Below are 12218 nucleotides of genomic sequence, written 5' to 3'. Positions count from 1 at the left end.
TTGAGGAAAAAAAAACATTAAAGAAACACTGTGCAACATAATTTTAAAACATACAAAATAATATTACTTAGGTATATGGGCATATATGAGTAAATTATGAAAATACCAAATTTAGGATATTTTCATTGAAGGCAGAGGAAGGGACACATAAGCACTAACAATATTGTTAACACTTTAATCCCAGCTACTTTGGAGGTGAGGCAGGAGGATCTCAAGTTCAAGGCAAACTTACCAAGACCCTGCCTTAAAATACAATTTTTTAAAGTGTTGAAGATGTAGCTCAGTGATAAAGCATTTGCTATCATGCACGAGGTCCTAGAATTCAACCCAAAATACCACAAGAAAAATAGATAAATGAGTAAAACCATTATTGAGGTCTGTGGTATCAAAGGCCTCAAATGTAAAAATAGAACATGATTTAATATATCACTCAACAAGTAACTGTTTTATTTCAACCATGGGAGTATATCACTCTTACTTTGATAATACAAGGATAGATTGAAAGTTTTAGAGAAAAGCTAGATTATATATTTAAGTGCCATTATGTACCCTACAGCACTCTTAGAATGGAAGAGAAGGGAGAAATCCTAGAAAAAGTGGCAAAAATTGACAGAATTCTGAGTCAGTGATTCAGGTTTCTTTTATTCACACTGCCTTTCTTACCTGTTTATGATCTCAGCAGGGTCTCTTAGATTCTGTGGTAATGTATCTTTTTGCTATTTAGAATGTATATGACATGAGAATACTGCATGGAGGTATGATCAGCAGCTACTTTGTGAGGAATTATACATTATCAAAGACAAATGAAAAACTTGAATGTTATTCTCACCATTTGGTAAAAAATACTGTTCAATATCTATAAGGACTGCAAAAATAGTGTCATCACCACTTTTCAGTGCTATGGGTTTCTCCAGGAGCAACATAAGAAAAAAGGAATGTTTAAAGGCATTATAATAGTAGAGTCTGATTCAAGTGTATCAGATAATAGGTGCTGAATATTTAAAACTCTTTTTATAATCATCATTATTATTTCTGTGAGAATCTGTACCATATGGTATCTGGTTATAGGTAGCTGATATTTTGGGTTGCTGTTGGTGTTCACTTAGCATTTATGGGTAGAGAACATAGGTGAAACTTTCAGCTAAATATTCTCTAAGGGGTTACACTGAATGGCAGTGTAACCCCTTAGAGAAAACAGGAAAGTAAACTAAAATTCTGAATATTGAACAATGAGATAACTAGCTTCTTGCTAGTTATCTTGTCTCCAAGATCTCAGACAATTCAGCTTCCTCCACCTGAGATAGAAAGCTAGAAGATTCCTACCTGGAAAAACTGATCCGTCCCAAAGGAAAACCAGAAAATGATGGTGGAGTGAGAGGATGGCCCATGAAAATGTTTTGTTGATCCTTTACATTACAATGAAGCCCACCACTGAAAACTCCTACCTGTGTACAGAGACCTTCCAATCATCTTCCTTTGTTCCCCTCTTAATATAAAGGATCCTCAGACAAATAAGGCATTCTAACATGAAAGATTATGAACAAATCATATAGAAAAAAGGAACTTCAGGGAAATGGTGTTAATACAGGGATCAAAGAAAATTTCAAAAGAACCAAAAACCCTAAATATCCTTATAATAACAAAAACACATTGAACTCTCAAACAAGAACAAGGTGCTACATAAAAGACTTAGATATCTAACCATACAAGAGAAAAAAAAAGGGAAGTCCCAATAAATCAGTTCTATGATTATAATGCTGCTACTTTCGCCTACAATGTAATCAGTCCAGACTGGAGAATGAAGGGCTCAGGAAAAATATTTCCACACGAGTAATTTTGGGGAATAAAATAGTAACAAATGGTTCTGGGATAAATTAACAGATAAAGTAAAGTAAACATAACCGAGTTAATCAGTCACTAGTTTTAGAAAGACAAAATATTTTAAAAGAAATTTAATCAAAGTAATATGAATGACATTATCTAAGTATGCCTAATATATATTAAATATGAATTTACCAAAAATTGTATAATTACATGATAGGAGAAGTCCCAGTACAGGAACAGGTTGGGAAAGGGGAAGAACAAAGGGAGATGGATGAGAAAGCAAAATCTTCATCTTCTGTAGCAGGAAGTTAGTAGATAATATTTACAATTGAAAAAAAAACTGAATTAAAAAAAAAAGAGAGAAGGCTAAGCAGAGGAGGCCATAAAGTATCTGGAGCTCAGACACCCAGGTTTTAAAAACAAGAACCTAAGCTCCAGCATTTACATCATAAATCTTCCTGTTTCTGAATCTCCTCATTTCTAAAGTAAAAATGCTCTGAGAATTGACTTAATAAACAGAGAGAATACAATATACTTGGCACACAGTAACTACAATAATGCAATATCAAATGCCTGTCACTTAGAAATATCAAAATAAATAGCAGGGAAGTTAAAGTGTGGAGAGTAGGAATGAAATGTGGGTGAAATGGGACAGGAAATTAACATTTTCCTTATATGGTAAAGAAACTGTCCAATGCAACTGTCCAAATCATTATGTGATTTTATGAATATGTAATTTAAAATTTTTTATATTAAAAAATTAAAGAAACATTGAAATTAATTTTTAAAATGTTTTATTTAATCCTATGTATCCAAAATATTATCATTTAAAACGTAATCTTTATAAAACAAATTACTGAAATTTTACATTCTTCTGTTTTGTACTAAGTACTTGAAATATAACATGTATTTTTACATTTACAGCACATCTTGATTCAGATTAGCCACATTTCAAATGTTCAATAGCCATAGGCACTAGTGGCTATCATACTGGATACTGTATCCTATTTAATAACTGATTTTTTTAAAACCATACATATCTTCAGTGGTTGGTAAATTACAGGAAGAAACAAACAGCCATTACATGCCTCCTGATGGAAGACTACCATCTTATACAGTAGTCTATACCCCAAAAAAGAACCTGAATGTAATCAAGTCTTTAGATTCAATTACCAATTTATATAAAATACATAGGAGAAAACATGTTAAATGGCATGTAAAGGATTTAATCAACAAAATTCATGTCATGAGAAACTTTTAGTAGACAATTAAAACAAAAAAGGGGAATTTTTAAAGTGAGATGAAGAATCCATAAATTTAAAACAACTTAAAGAATTTGTCAGTGAATTGCAATGTGTAGTCCTTATTTTAATCCTGACTATAATCAATTAATATTTTTGTGATATTTATGAGATAACTGAAAATTTGAACTGAGTATTTGATAACCATTTTTAATAATTCTATCAGCATGATACGGTATAGTTTTTTAAAAGAACTATTATCTCTTAGGAGTAGGTCCTAAAATATTTATAGATGAAATGAAATGATACAATATCTGGGATTTGCTTCAAAATAATATGCAAACTGAAGACAGCTTGAAGTTGAAGTTTAGATAAAATGAAATTGGCTATGAATTAATAATTGCTGAAGCTGTGTGACAGGTACATGGACATTCACTATACTGCTCTATCTGTTCTTGTATATTGTTTTAAGTTTTCCACAATAAGAGGCTGTAAACAAAACTGAGGCATATGTACTAATTTTAAAAGTAAACTTTTTAAGATAGGTAAGTTTAAAGGAAAACTTTACAGTTAATTATTGTAATAAATAATCACTCTGCCCAGCCATCCCAAACCCAACATTAATTCCTTCAGACCTGAGGAGAGTTTGTTTTCTTACTTTTTACCCTACCATAAGCTTAGGAGATCCATACTGATCATTGGTACTGATTTTATACATTGTCTCCCTTTCTGGCTCATCTAATACTCTCCCTAAGAAAATAGGACTTAAAGTCTGTTTATAAACCATTTGAAATCACCCCCTTGATAAAATATAGAAGACTTTAATACTTATCAAAGAAGGATTTTCAGAAATCAAAAGGCAAATTCAAAAAGATGAATTCAAGACACTGGTCAATATAGCTGAAGAATTTACTTTTATTCTTGCAGTCTTATACTAGGAAGGAAGTCAACATTTAATAATCCATTGTTCACAATTTATTTATAGAAAATTTTTTAATCCTTAAATTGTACATTAATATCCTATGACTCCAAGTTTTATACCTCTCCTTCAGGTCTGAAGAAAATGATTAATTTATTAAGTTCCACAGACAGCACAGTCCACTGACATAACATTTAATCTGATGGTCCTACACTCATGAAAATTAAGAATAGCCAGTTTCAAACTGGCCTGAAACCTGATTGTATTCCTGGCTCAGGATACCTGCAGTAAATCTGTAAATCCACATGAAGATACAAAATTAAACTAGGGCACGTATCTTATAAAAAAATTTTTTTTCACAGCAGATTAAAAATCAACATTAAAAATTTATCAAAATTTCAACATTATGGTATTTTATCCAATTAAACTTTCAAAATGTCTCATTAATTGAATTAATTGCAAATAACTTCATGTATGATTCACTTTTTAAAAAAAGTTTGCCCAGCATTTCAAAATGGTTACAGAATTAATATAGCTTTTAAAATGTCAAAGTATCCTATACATATTGCACTTTTCTGCTAGGCCGGGCTATTATCTTCCATGGCAAGACACCCAAACTACTGAATAAAATACATTTTAAAATCAATAGGTACTTGATTAATTTCCCTGAAATTATCAACATCATTATCAAAATCTTCCAGGATTTTGTAAGATTTTATTCCTTAAATACAGTTTTAAAGTTTAACTTCCAGGGTGGGGGGAACCCTCATATATTGACTTTATGTCCTTTTTTGGTCCCTCAATGACCACAGAATTTTAAACAAATTATGTTTCATGTTGTCTGGCTTAATAAAAAGCTACAATGTCTTTCATCCAAATTAAGAAATATACTAATCAAAAGCTATTAATCATGAAATGTCTATGTATGTCTGTCTGTAGGTCCCCATAGAACCTTTCCAAACTTTTATAATTAAGAGATTTTTATCAATTATGTACTAGAATCAAATTAGGTAAAGAAAAACTTATTTTGCAAAAATAAAATCAATTCCCAATATGCTTGACAGAAACAAGCTATTCATTTTCATTTGTATTCCACTGAAGACATTACTGAAATCTGTCCAATGGTTTATTTCCAAGTGGTCCACTACGGAATTCTTCGGAATGTTTTAAGATTGACTGTAGCTAGAGTTCTGACTTCCATTTGGACCCTGCTCTCCTTCACTGTTCAAATGGGGAAGAAAGAGATTTTATACTAATTAAAAGATTCATTTTCAACACCCTGATAAGCCTATTAATTTCTGAATCTGCAGCATAACTCTACAAAGACATTTCTGATTAAGACACAGATGTGGAAAAATTAAAATCCAGAAGACTAACATTTGGTTTTATGTTTTTATTCTTATGCACTTTGTACTCTCACACATTACAAGCAGTATGGAAGTTAGTGTTCATATACACTCAAAAAATTTAAATTAGGGTAATGGATATCATTGTTATTACAGGTATCACTCAACATAGAGATCACAACTTCTGAACAAAAGTCCTACAAAATTAAATCTTACATATAAAATCCTATTTCTACTATTTAGGAAAATAAAAAAAAATTTTCTAAAAGTCTGCTGTTCAATGGCATAATAAAATCAGATGTAATTACAACAAACCTTGTAAGTCAGAAAAAATTAAGTAATTTCCTGGAAAATGCTACATATTTAAAAAGAACTAAAGCTGAAAATACCAGTAACTGTGGCAATAGGATTATTGCCTTATCTTGTCCACCATCATCTTGCAGCTTCAGGCCCTGCCACTAGTGGAGAATCACTCAGGGAATTTCTGCAAAAAATGCATCCAAAGGTAGCTGTTTGAATGACTGCCTTGAACAGCTCCTTGTTATAAGTACTATTTTTTTTTCCAGACTGTAACATTTCATCAGTAGCAATCTATAAATCTATCTTACTGTTATACAAATTATCTTTCTAAATAAATTATTAAGATGGGTAGCATTTATTTTCCTCCTCACCTTTCTTCCTACCTCAAATAATCTGGCCTGATATATTGTGAGGGCTGAACCAAAGAACTAAACAAACAGATCCTATTTAAAAAAAAAAAAAAAACAAAAAACCCAAAAAAACTCTTTAGCACAGGTGATTAATATTTAGAAAAGGTATGTTGTGTGCTGTGGTTCATAGGATCACTCAAAAACCAAAATTCTTATCTTTATCATATCAGATCATTTATCAAAATTTTAAAAAACTGCTACTGAAATTCATAAAATAGAATAATAGCCAGTAAGTGGAGAAGAGGAATGTTACTTAGTCAAACTGACTGCAGAATTCCTTATCACTGAATTTCAGATGACTTTGTCTAATACTGTTCTGTTTAAATTTATGTACAGTATGTGGCTATATGTTGAGGGATACCTGTAACAGACCTCCACTGCATTTGGAAAAGTTATTAAATAGATCAGATTAATGTATTTTTTAAAATGAGTCTCAAATTACAAATTTAAAAAAATAGGATGAATCAAGAAATTTTGATAGAAGTTTTAAGAAAAAGATACAAAACAAAAATCTAAGAAAGAAAAAGATAAATGAGTACAATATATATATATAATTAAGTCAATAATTAAAAGTTTACAAAGTACCTGTTTGGAGGTGGTTTTGGTTTCGGCATTTTACTAAGAATAGTTGCCATCTCTTTTCTCTCATCAAAATTCTTCCACTGTTCATATAGTTTTAAAATAACCCTGATTATTTCCAAAATCTACAAGAAAATATTTGAAAAGTTCTCAGTGGCAAAAAAAAAAAAAAAAGCAATATTTAGTACCTAAAAAGAACAGACATCATATATGAGCACCCTTCAAAAATGGTAAAAAGATGAGTCTGTGTCCTTGAGAATTCATGTTAGATAATCCTAACAAATTTGAGAACAGTATTTTTCACCATACTGTTATTTAGGCTTTATAGCCACTTACCTTTCAACATGTATGCCCTATCCATCCTTATCTCATATCTAGTTGATTTCTGTCCTCTTAAGCCAAAACAAACTAGCAAGGTACAAACAGTAAAGATTGAAAACATGAAGGAATATACCACTATTGAGTATTCCTTTAATATCAATTTTCTCAAACAATTTAAGGTGAGGTATTACACATAAGACATTGTTTTGATTGTTAACTACTCTACATATCAGTTAAGATGACCTAAAATTGCAACTGTATTATGTCATATCTAGTTGCCAAGTTTAGCTCTTTTTTCTCTACCCACACAGAGTTAAAGTTGGATTAATTGTAATGCATCAACACTTGAGCAGAAAAGGTAGAAAATAGGGCTTTGCCACCAATGTGCTGTTTTACAGAAGTTCCTGGTAGTGTTTAGTGATCACTAGGTAGCTTTTTAGATAATCCTGGAAGTTAGAGGCTACTCTGCAACAAATCAAGCCAAAAGTTTACCATTCTATTTAACCTAAAGCCAGAAAGATAAATATAACTTAAAAAAACTAATATCAACCTTTCATCAAGCATGTATTTCTTAATATTTAATCAACAATCTTCTTTGCCTGGTGAGCATCATAAGGTTTTAAGCTGAAGGTAAGTAAATAAGACATGAATTTTAAAATGTTGAAATTCAAAAAATTTTAAATACCTTTTCCATATCCACAGAAAGCTCAGCAAACCACTGTCTGGCATCTTTTTGCTGCACAACACAGGCAACATGTAGGCAAGCTGAAATGAAAAGACAATTGCTCATGCTTAACTACAAACATGGTCACATAACTAAAGATTTTCACAAATTTCACATACATATATTTTCTAAAACTGTTTTTAAACCTTACAAAGCTATATTTAATAGTACTAACTATCTCATCAATTTAATTTGATATAGACAGAAAAATTTACTAACCTACACTAAGGTTCTTGACATCTGCTCCTTTCGGTTTACTACTTGGTGCAGATGCTCTGAAAGGGCACGTTACAGAGGAAAAATCATCTAATGAGATTAAAACAGGAATCTGAACAACAGTACAATATAGTCACAAAGGTCAGTTTGACAAAAATAATCAATATACTGATGTTTCAACAATGTTGATTATATTTAAATTAAAAGCAACATTGCCTCTACTATTTTTTTATTTTGGCTTTTTAAAGACTGATCACAAGATAGATTTATTTAACAACTGAGCACACTGGTGCAGAATTCACTGTTGTAATCAAATAGGGATTAGAAAAAAATGTGACACATCATATACAATTATATACATTACATAAAATTAAAACTAACAAAGATAGTAAAAGAGCTCAAAGTGACCTATGTCACAGTTTTGACTGAAACAATTTCTACTGCACAGATGATCTATCCTGATCCCACCCCAGCTTGTTAAAAGTTATATTCCCTGTTCAGGTTACTGCTTGACTTTGCTAAGAATGACATTCTGGGTAAACAGCCACTCAAACAGATGGTCAAGTAGCTCAGTGGTAAGAGTGCATATAGACCATTTGTGAGCCTTGGATTCCATACCCAATACCACAAAAAGAACAAAAAAAAAAAAGCCATTCAAATGTGAACTGATATATTAGTTGTTCCAAGTCAAATGATGCTAGAGTAGGGCTTAGGTCCAAAAGGAATTGAGAAATCAAAGGACTAAAATAATAATAAAAACAGTTACTTAAAAGAGTGGGAAATGCCATGAGAGGGGAGCATGTAAATCAGAGATAGAGAAGACACCATACACCCAGTCTGAGGCAATATTGAGAGTGGGGAGGTGCGGTGTCACTACAAAGGTGATATCTGAGCCAATCTCAGAGTAAAGGGAGATAATGGCTTATCCATAAGTGATAGAGATGCTACAGATTTTATTCAGCAACTGGGAGAGATTCTACATTTTAAAAAGTTTATTCTAGCTCAAGGTTTCTTAACCTTGGAACTACTGTCGTTTGGGTTGGATTATTCTTTGAAACTGTCTTGTGCACTCTAGGACACTAAGCACCACCTCTGGCTTCTACTCACTAGATGACAGTAGTATCCCACCTTGGTATGACAATAAAACCATCTCCAGACATTGATGAATCCTATGGGAGGCAAAATTATTCCCCATTGAGAACCATCAGTGTAGTTCAACAGAATGGAGAATAGATTGGCTCTCTGATCTCTGAGCACAAGAATGCTGGAGACCAATCAGTTAGGAAATTGCTGTGGTAAACTAGTTGAAAATGAGAAAATGGTTATAATATTACATAAGGGACAGATAATTGAAAGGAAGGCATGAAAGGTACTGATAACCTGCTGGATGTAGCTACTGAAGGAAATGAAAGAACCTAACTGCTGGGTTTCCAACAAAGGCAAATACCTATTGCTATTTACCAAGCTAGCAAAAACATTAAATGGAAGAGGATATCTGAGAACAAAGCAATGAGCTCCTGATCATGAGTCTGAAGTGCCAGTTAGATGTCAAGTGGAGTTATGTATATGATTGATGGATATAAAGAACTGCTCAGGAGCAAGATCTCAAAGAAATTCAAATGTTTCAGCATATAAAAGACTACAGAAGCCCTGCGCCTCAGCCAGCAAGTACAAAGATCACAGGTTTGGCAAAGACATGGCATGTGTCCTGTTATCCCTTCCTTCCTAATCTATATATCCCAGCACTTCTTCCCACTGACTGGATACAACTTCAGAATCCTGCCTCCCCAGTTCAGTACTGTATAAGAGCCATCAGTGATACAGAAGAATAAATATAACCTGTCATCCCTGATAAAAGGTGACTTTTAACATCAATATTTAAGGAATACTTGAAAAAAGAGAAAACAGTAAAAATAATTCCGGAATGATAAAAGAATGGTGTGTGTGAGGGGGGAGGGGTTAAGAGGATAGAGTCATAGAAATCAATAGGACAAAAAGGAACAAGTACCTGGATATAGCAGGCATTATTTGGTGCTCTATAAAATCTATCAGATTTAACTCTTAAATGACTCTGAAGTTTTTAGCACTCTGAAGTTTTTACTCTCCTTTTTATAATTAAGGAAACAAACTCAGAAAGTTAAACAATTTCCCTTCAATTATAAAGGAAGCAAAGTTTAAACCTAGGACTACCTAACTCAAAAGACTGTGTTCTAATCCACTACTGCACTCTCTTCCATGGATAATGGAAAGGTAGCTAACTTCTCCATCTACCAAGACAGCTAGATGCTCCTTTGTTAAGTCACCTTTTATCAGGGATGACAGGTTATATTTATTCTTCTGTATCACTGATGGCTCTTATACAGCTCTAGCTCCTTTGACAGCTAGAGCTCAGGAAATGAAAATCTGGTATAGTTATTTTATAAGACTTACAACTAATATTAGCAGGCTTAATTCTAAACTTTTCCCACCAAACAAAAGTATTCATAGACACTGATTAAAATTGTTTTAAATGATTTGTTAAAAACTCACCAAAAAAAGGGGGTGGGAGGACTATAACCCTGATTTGTGACAGTTATAGTTCATATTATTGAAAGTTCACATGCAAAGATTAGTCTATTACTTCATGGAAACTTAAAACCTAAAGTACAATAGGGTGAAATTTATTTTAGGATGACCTAAATAGATTTATAACAATTTAATTAATAAGGGCACACCATGCTTACATACCTAAAGCTATCATGAAAGGAGGGTACAGTAGGCAAAGATCCGTTCTGTAGGTATCATTCACAATCCTCCTACAGAAATGTAAATCATATTATTACTGAAAGTAGAATTATTTCATCTGATTGTACATTTCCACCCAGAGAGGGACAGATTTCCCATCTTTGTACACACATATTTCCCTTTTCTATTACTGAACACAGCTAGTAAGATAAAACATTTAAGCAAAAAGATTGACTCAAGAGTGTGACAATTAAGTATGTATTAGTACATTTAATATGTGAATAAAACATATTTTGAACTTTGAGCCCTCCAATAAATTATAAACATGTTCTAATTTTTAAAAAATCAGAAATAAACACTACCAAAAAGTATACTGATTATTTTAAAGATAAATTCATTCTTAAATTTTATGTTAAAAACATAAAATCAAAAAATCAAATTTTAACTAGTTAATACAGTTAATTTAAGATGCTTATCATTTTAGCACATCATTTTAATCACCACCATAGTTATTAAAGTTCAATAAGCAGATATTTTGTTTAACATAAAATACCTTGGGGCACTAGTTTAATGTCTTCAAAAATATCAAATTTCATATTTAGTTGGCAATCTTCCTATCTAATAACATGTTACACTATTAATAACTTCTGTTCTAATTACCATGCAAGGGGAAGCAACATGTCTTCTTGGCCCATGTCCTGCACATACTGGAGCAAAGGTCTATAAGGATGATACACTATCAAGCAACAATCCTAGAAACAGTTTAAAAAATGTGTTTGTATAAAAACAGATTTATTACAACACAAAAACTTTATCATTACCCAACTAATTTTTAATACTGTATTTCAAAGTGAATTTCTGTAACTCATGCTTGCTTCTCTTTTGTTCTCTTAGCAAGCAGTATAGCAGCCCTAAACTCTACTACAATATGAAGGCAGTGCTCTCTCTGGAATATACCTTGGTATATCGGTTGGCAGTCAGTCAGCATCCATTCATTCCCTTAGAGACTCAAAGTGTCACATCTGCAACACACTGAAACCTCTTATTAGCCTATAAATCCATGATTCCCAATTGGAGGAGAATTCTGCCGAAGACATAATCTATCTTTTAAATTATACCACACACATACACAAGTTGTGCACATAATTTACAGTGGTTTAATGTCCTGACTTGTTTGCTTATAATCCTTTTGTTATAGTTACTATAGAATAACTTTTCCATCCAGACTAGGATATACAAATTATTTTACAGGCTTCAGAGAGAAAATAGGTAATGTTACTAGGTTACTATGATTTCAAAATCACAAATCACTTAGATGACTTTAAAATGTACCTGCCTATAAATAATTTCTGTAAGTAATTTGACTTCATTAAGCTTGAAAATAACTGTTCCTCTATTAAACACAGGAAAAAACATACTTACCATTAGTTCTAAAAGATAGAATTCACATTCTAATATCTGTTTTAAAAAAAGTCAACAAGAAACCTAATTACATAAGTCTGCTTAGTTTATAGTAATTTGTCACACATTTTTACAAAACAGAAAATAAACACAGCTTATATTAGTATATATAATTAAATTACTTTTTACTATTGCATAATTCATGCAACTATA

The 12218-nt window shown here is 32.0% G+C and overlaps 1 protein-coding gene across 7 annotated transcripts in view; it reads right to left on the bottom strand.

Annotated features, from left to right (window-relative positions):
• Positions 1 to 12218, bottom strand: part of Ccnc (cyclin C) — a 40693-nt gene that overhangs the window by 12183 nt on the left and 16292 nt on the right. For 4 of the 7 annotated variants that reach the window (XR_013424993.1, XM_078019569.1, XM_078019572.1 and 1 more), the window contains exons 7-11: positions 12027 to 12062; positions 11265 to 11356; positions 10608 to 10675; positions 7626 to 7705; positions 6626 to 6744 (exon numbers count right to left, since the gene is read on the bottom strand). Coding sequence is in view for 6 of the 7 variants with exons in the window: in XM_078019569.1 (XP_077875695.1) it covers positions 6626 to 6744; positions 7626 to 7705; positions 10608 to 10675; positions 11265 to 11356; positions 12027 to 12062 (395 nt within the window). In the remaining variant the exon portion in view is untranslated. Of the gene's footprint in view, positions 1 to 2601; positions 5206 to 5362; positions 5815 to 6625; positions 6745 to 7625; positions 7706 to 10607; positions 10676 to 11264; positions 11357 to 12026; positions 12063 to 12218 lie in introns of those variants that run through there. The other 3 variants (XM_078019575.1, XM_078019571.1, XM_078019574.1) reach the window with 3 other exon arrangements.

This window comes from Ictidomys tridecemlineatus, chromosome 8 (assembly GCF_052094955.1).
Source record: "Ictidomys tridecemlineatus isolate mIctTri1 chromosome 8, mIctTri1.hap1, whole genome shotgun sequence".
NCBI classification, from domain to species: Eukaryota; Metazoa; Chordata; class Mammalia; order Rodentia; family Sciuridae; genus Ictidomys; species Ictidomys tridecemlineatus.
This window is presented reverse-complemented; position numbering and strand designations above follow the sequence as displayed.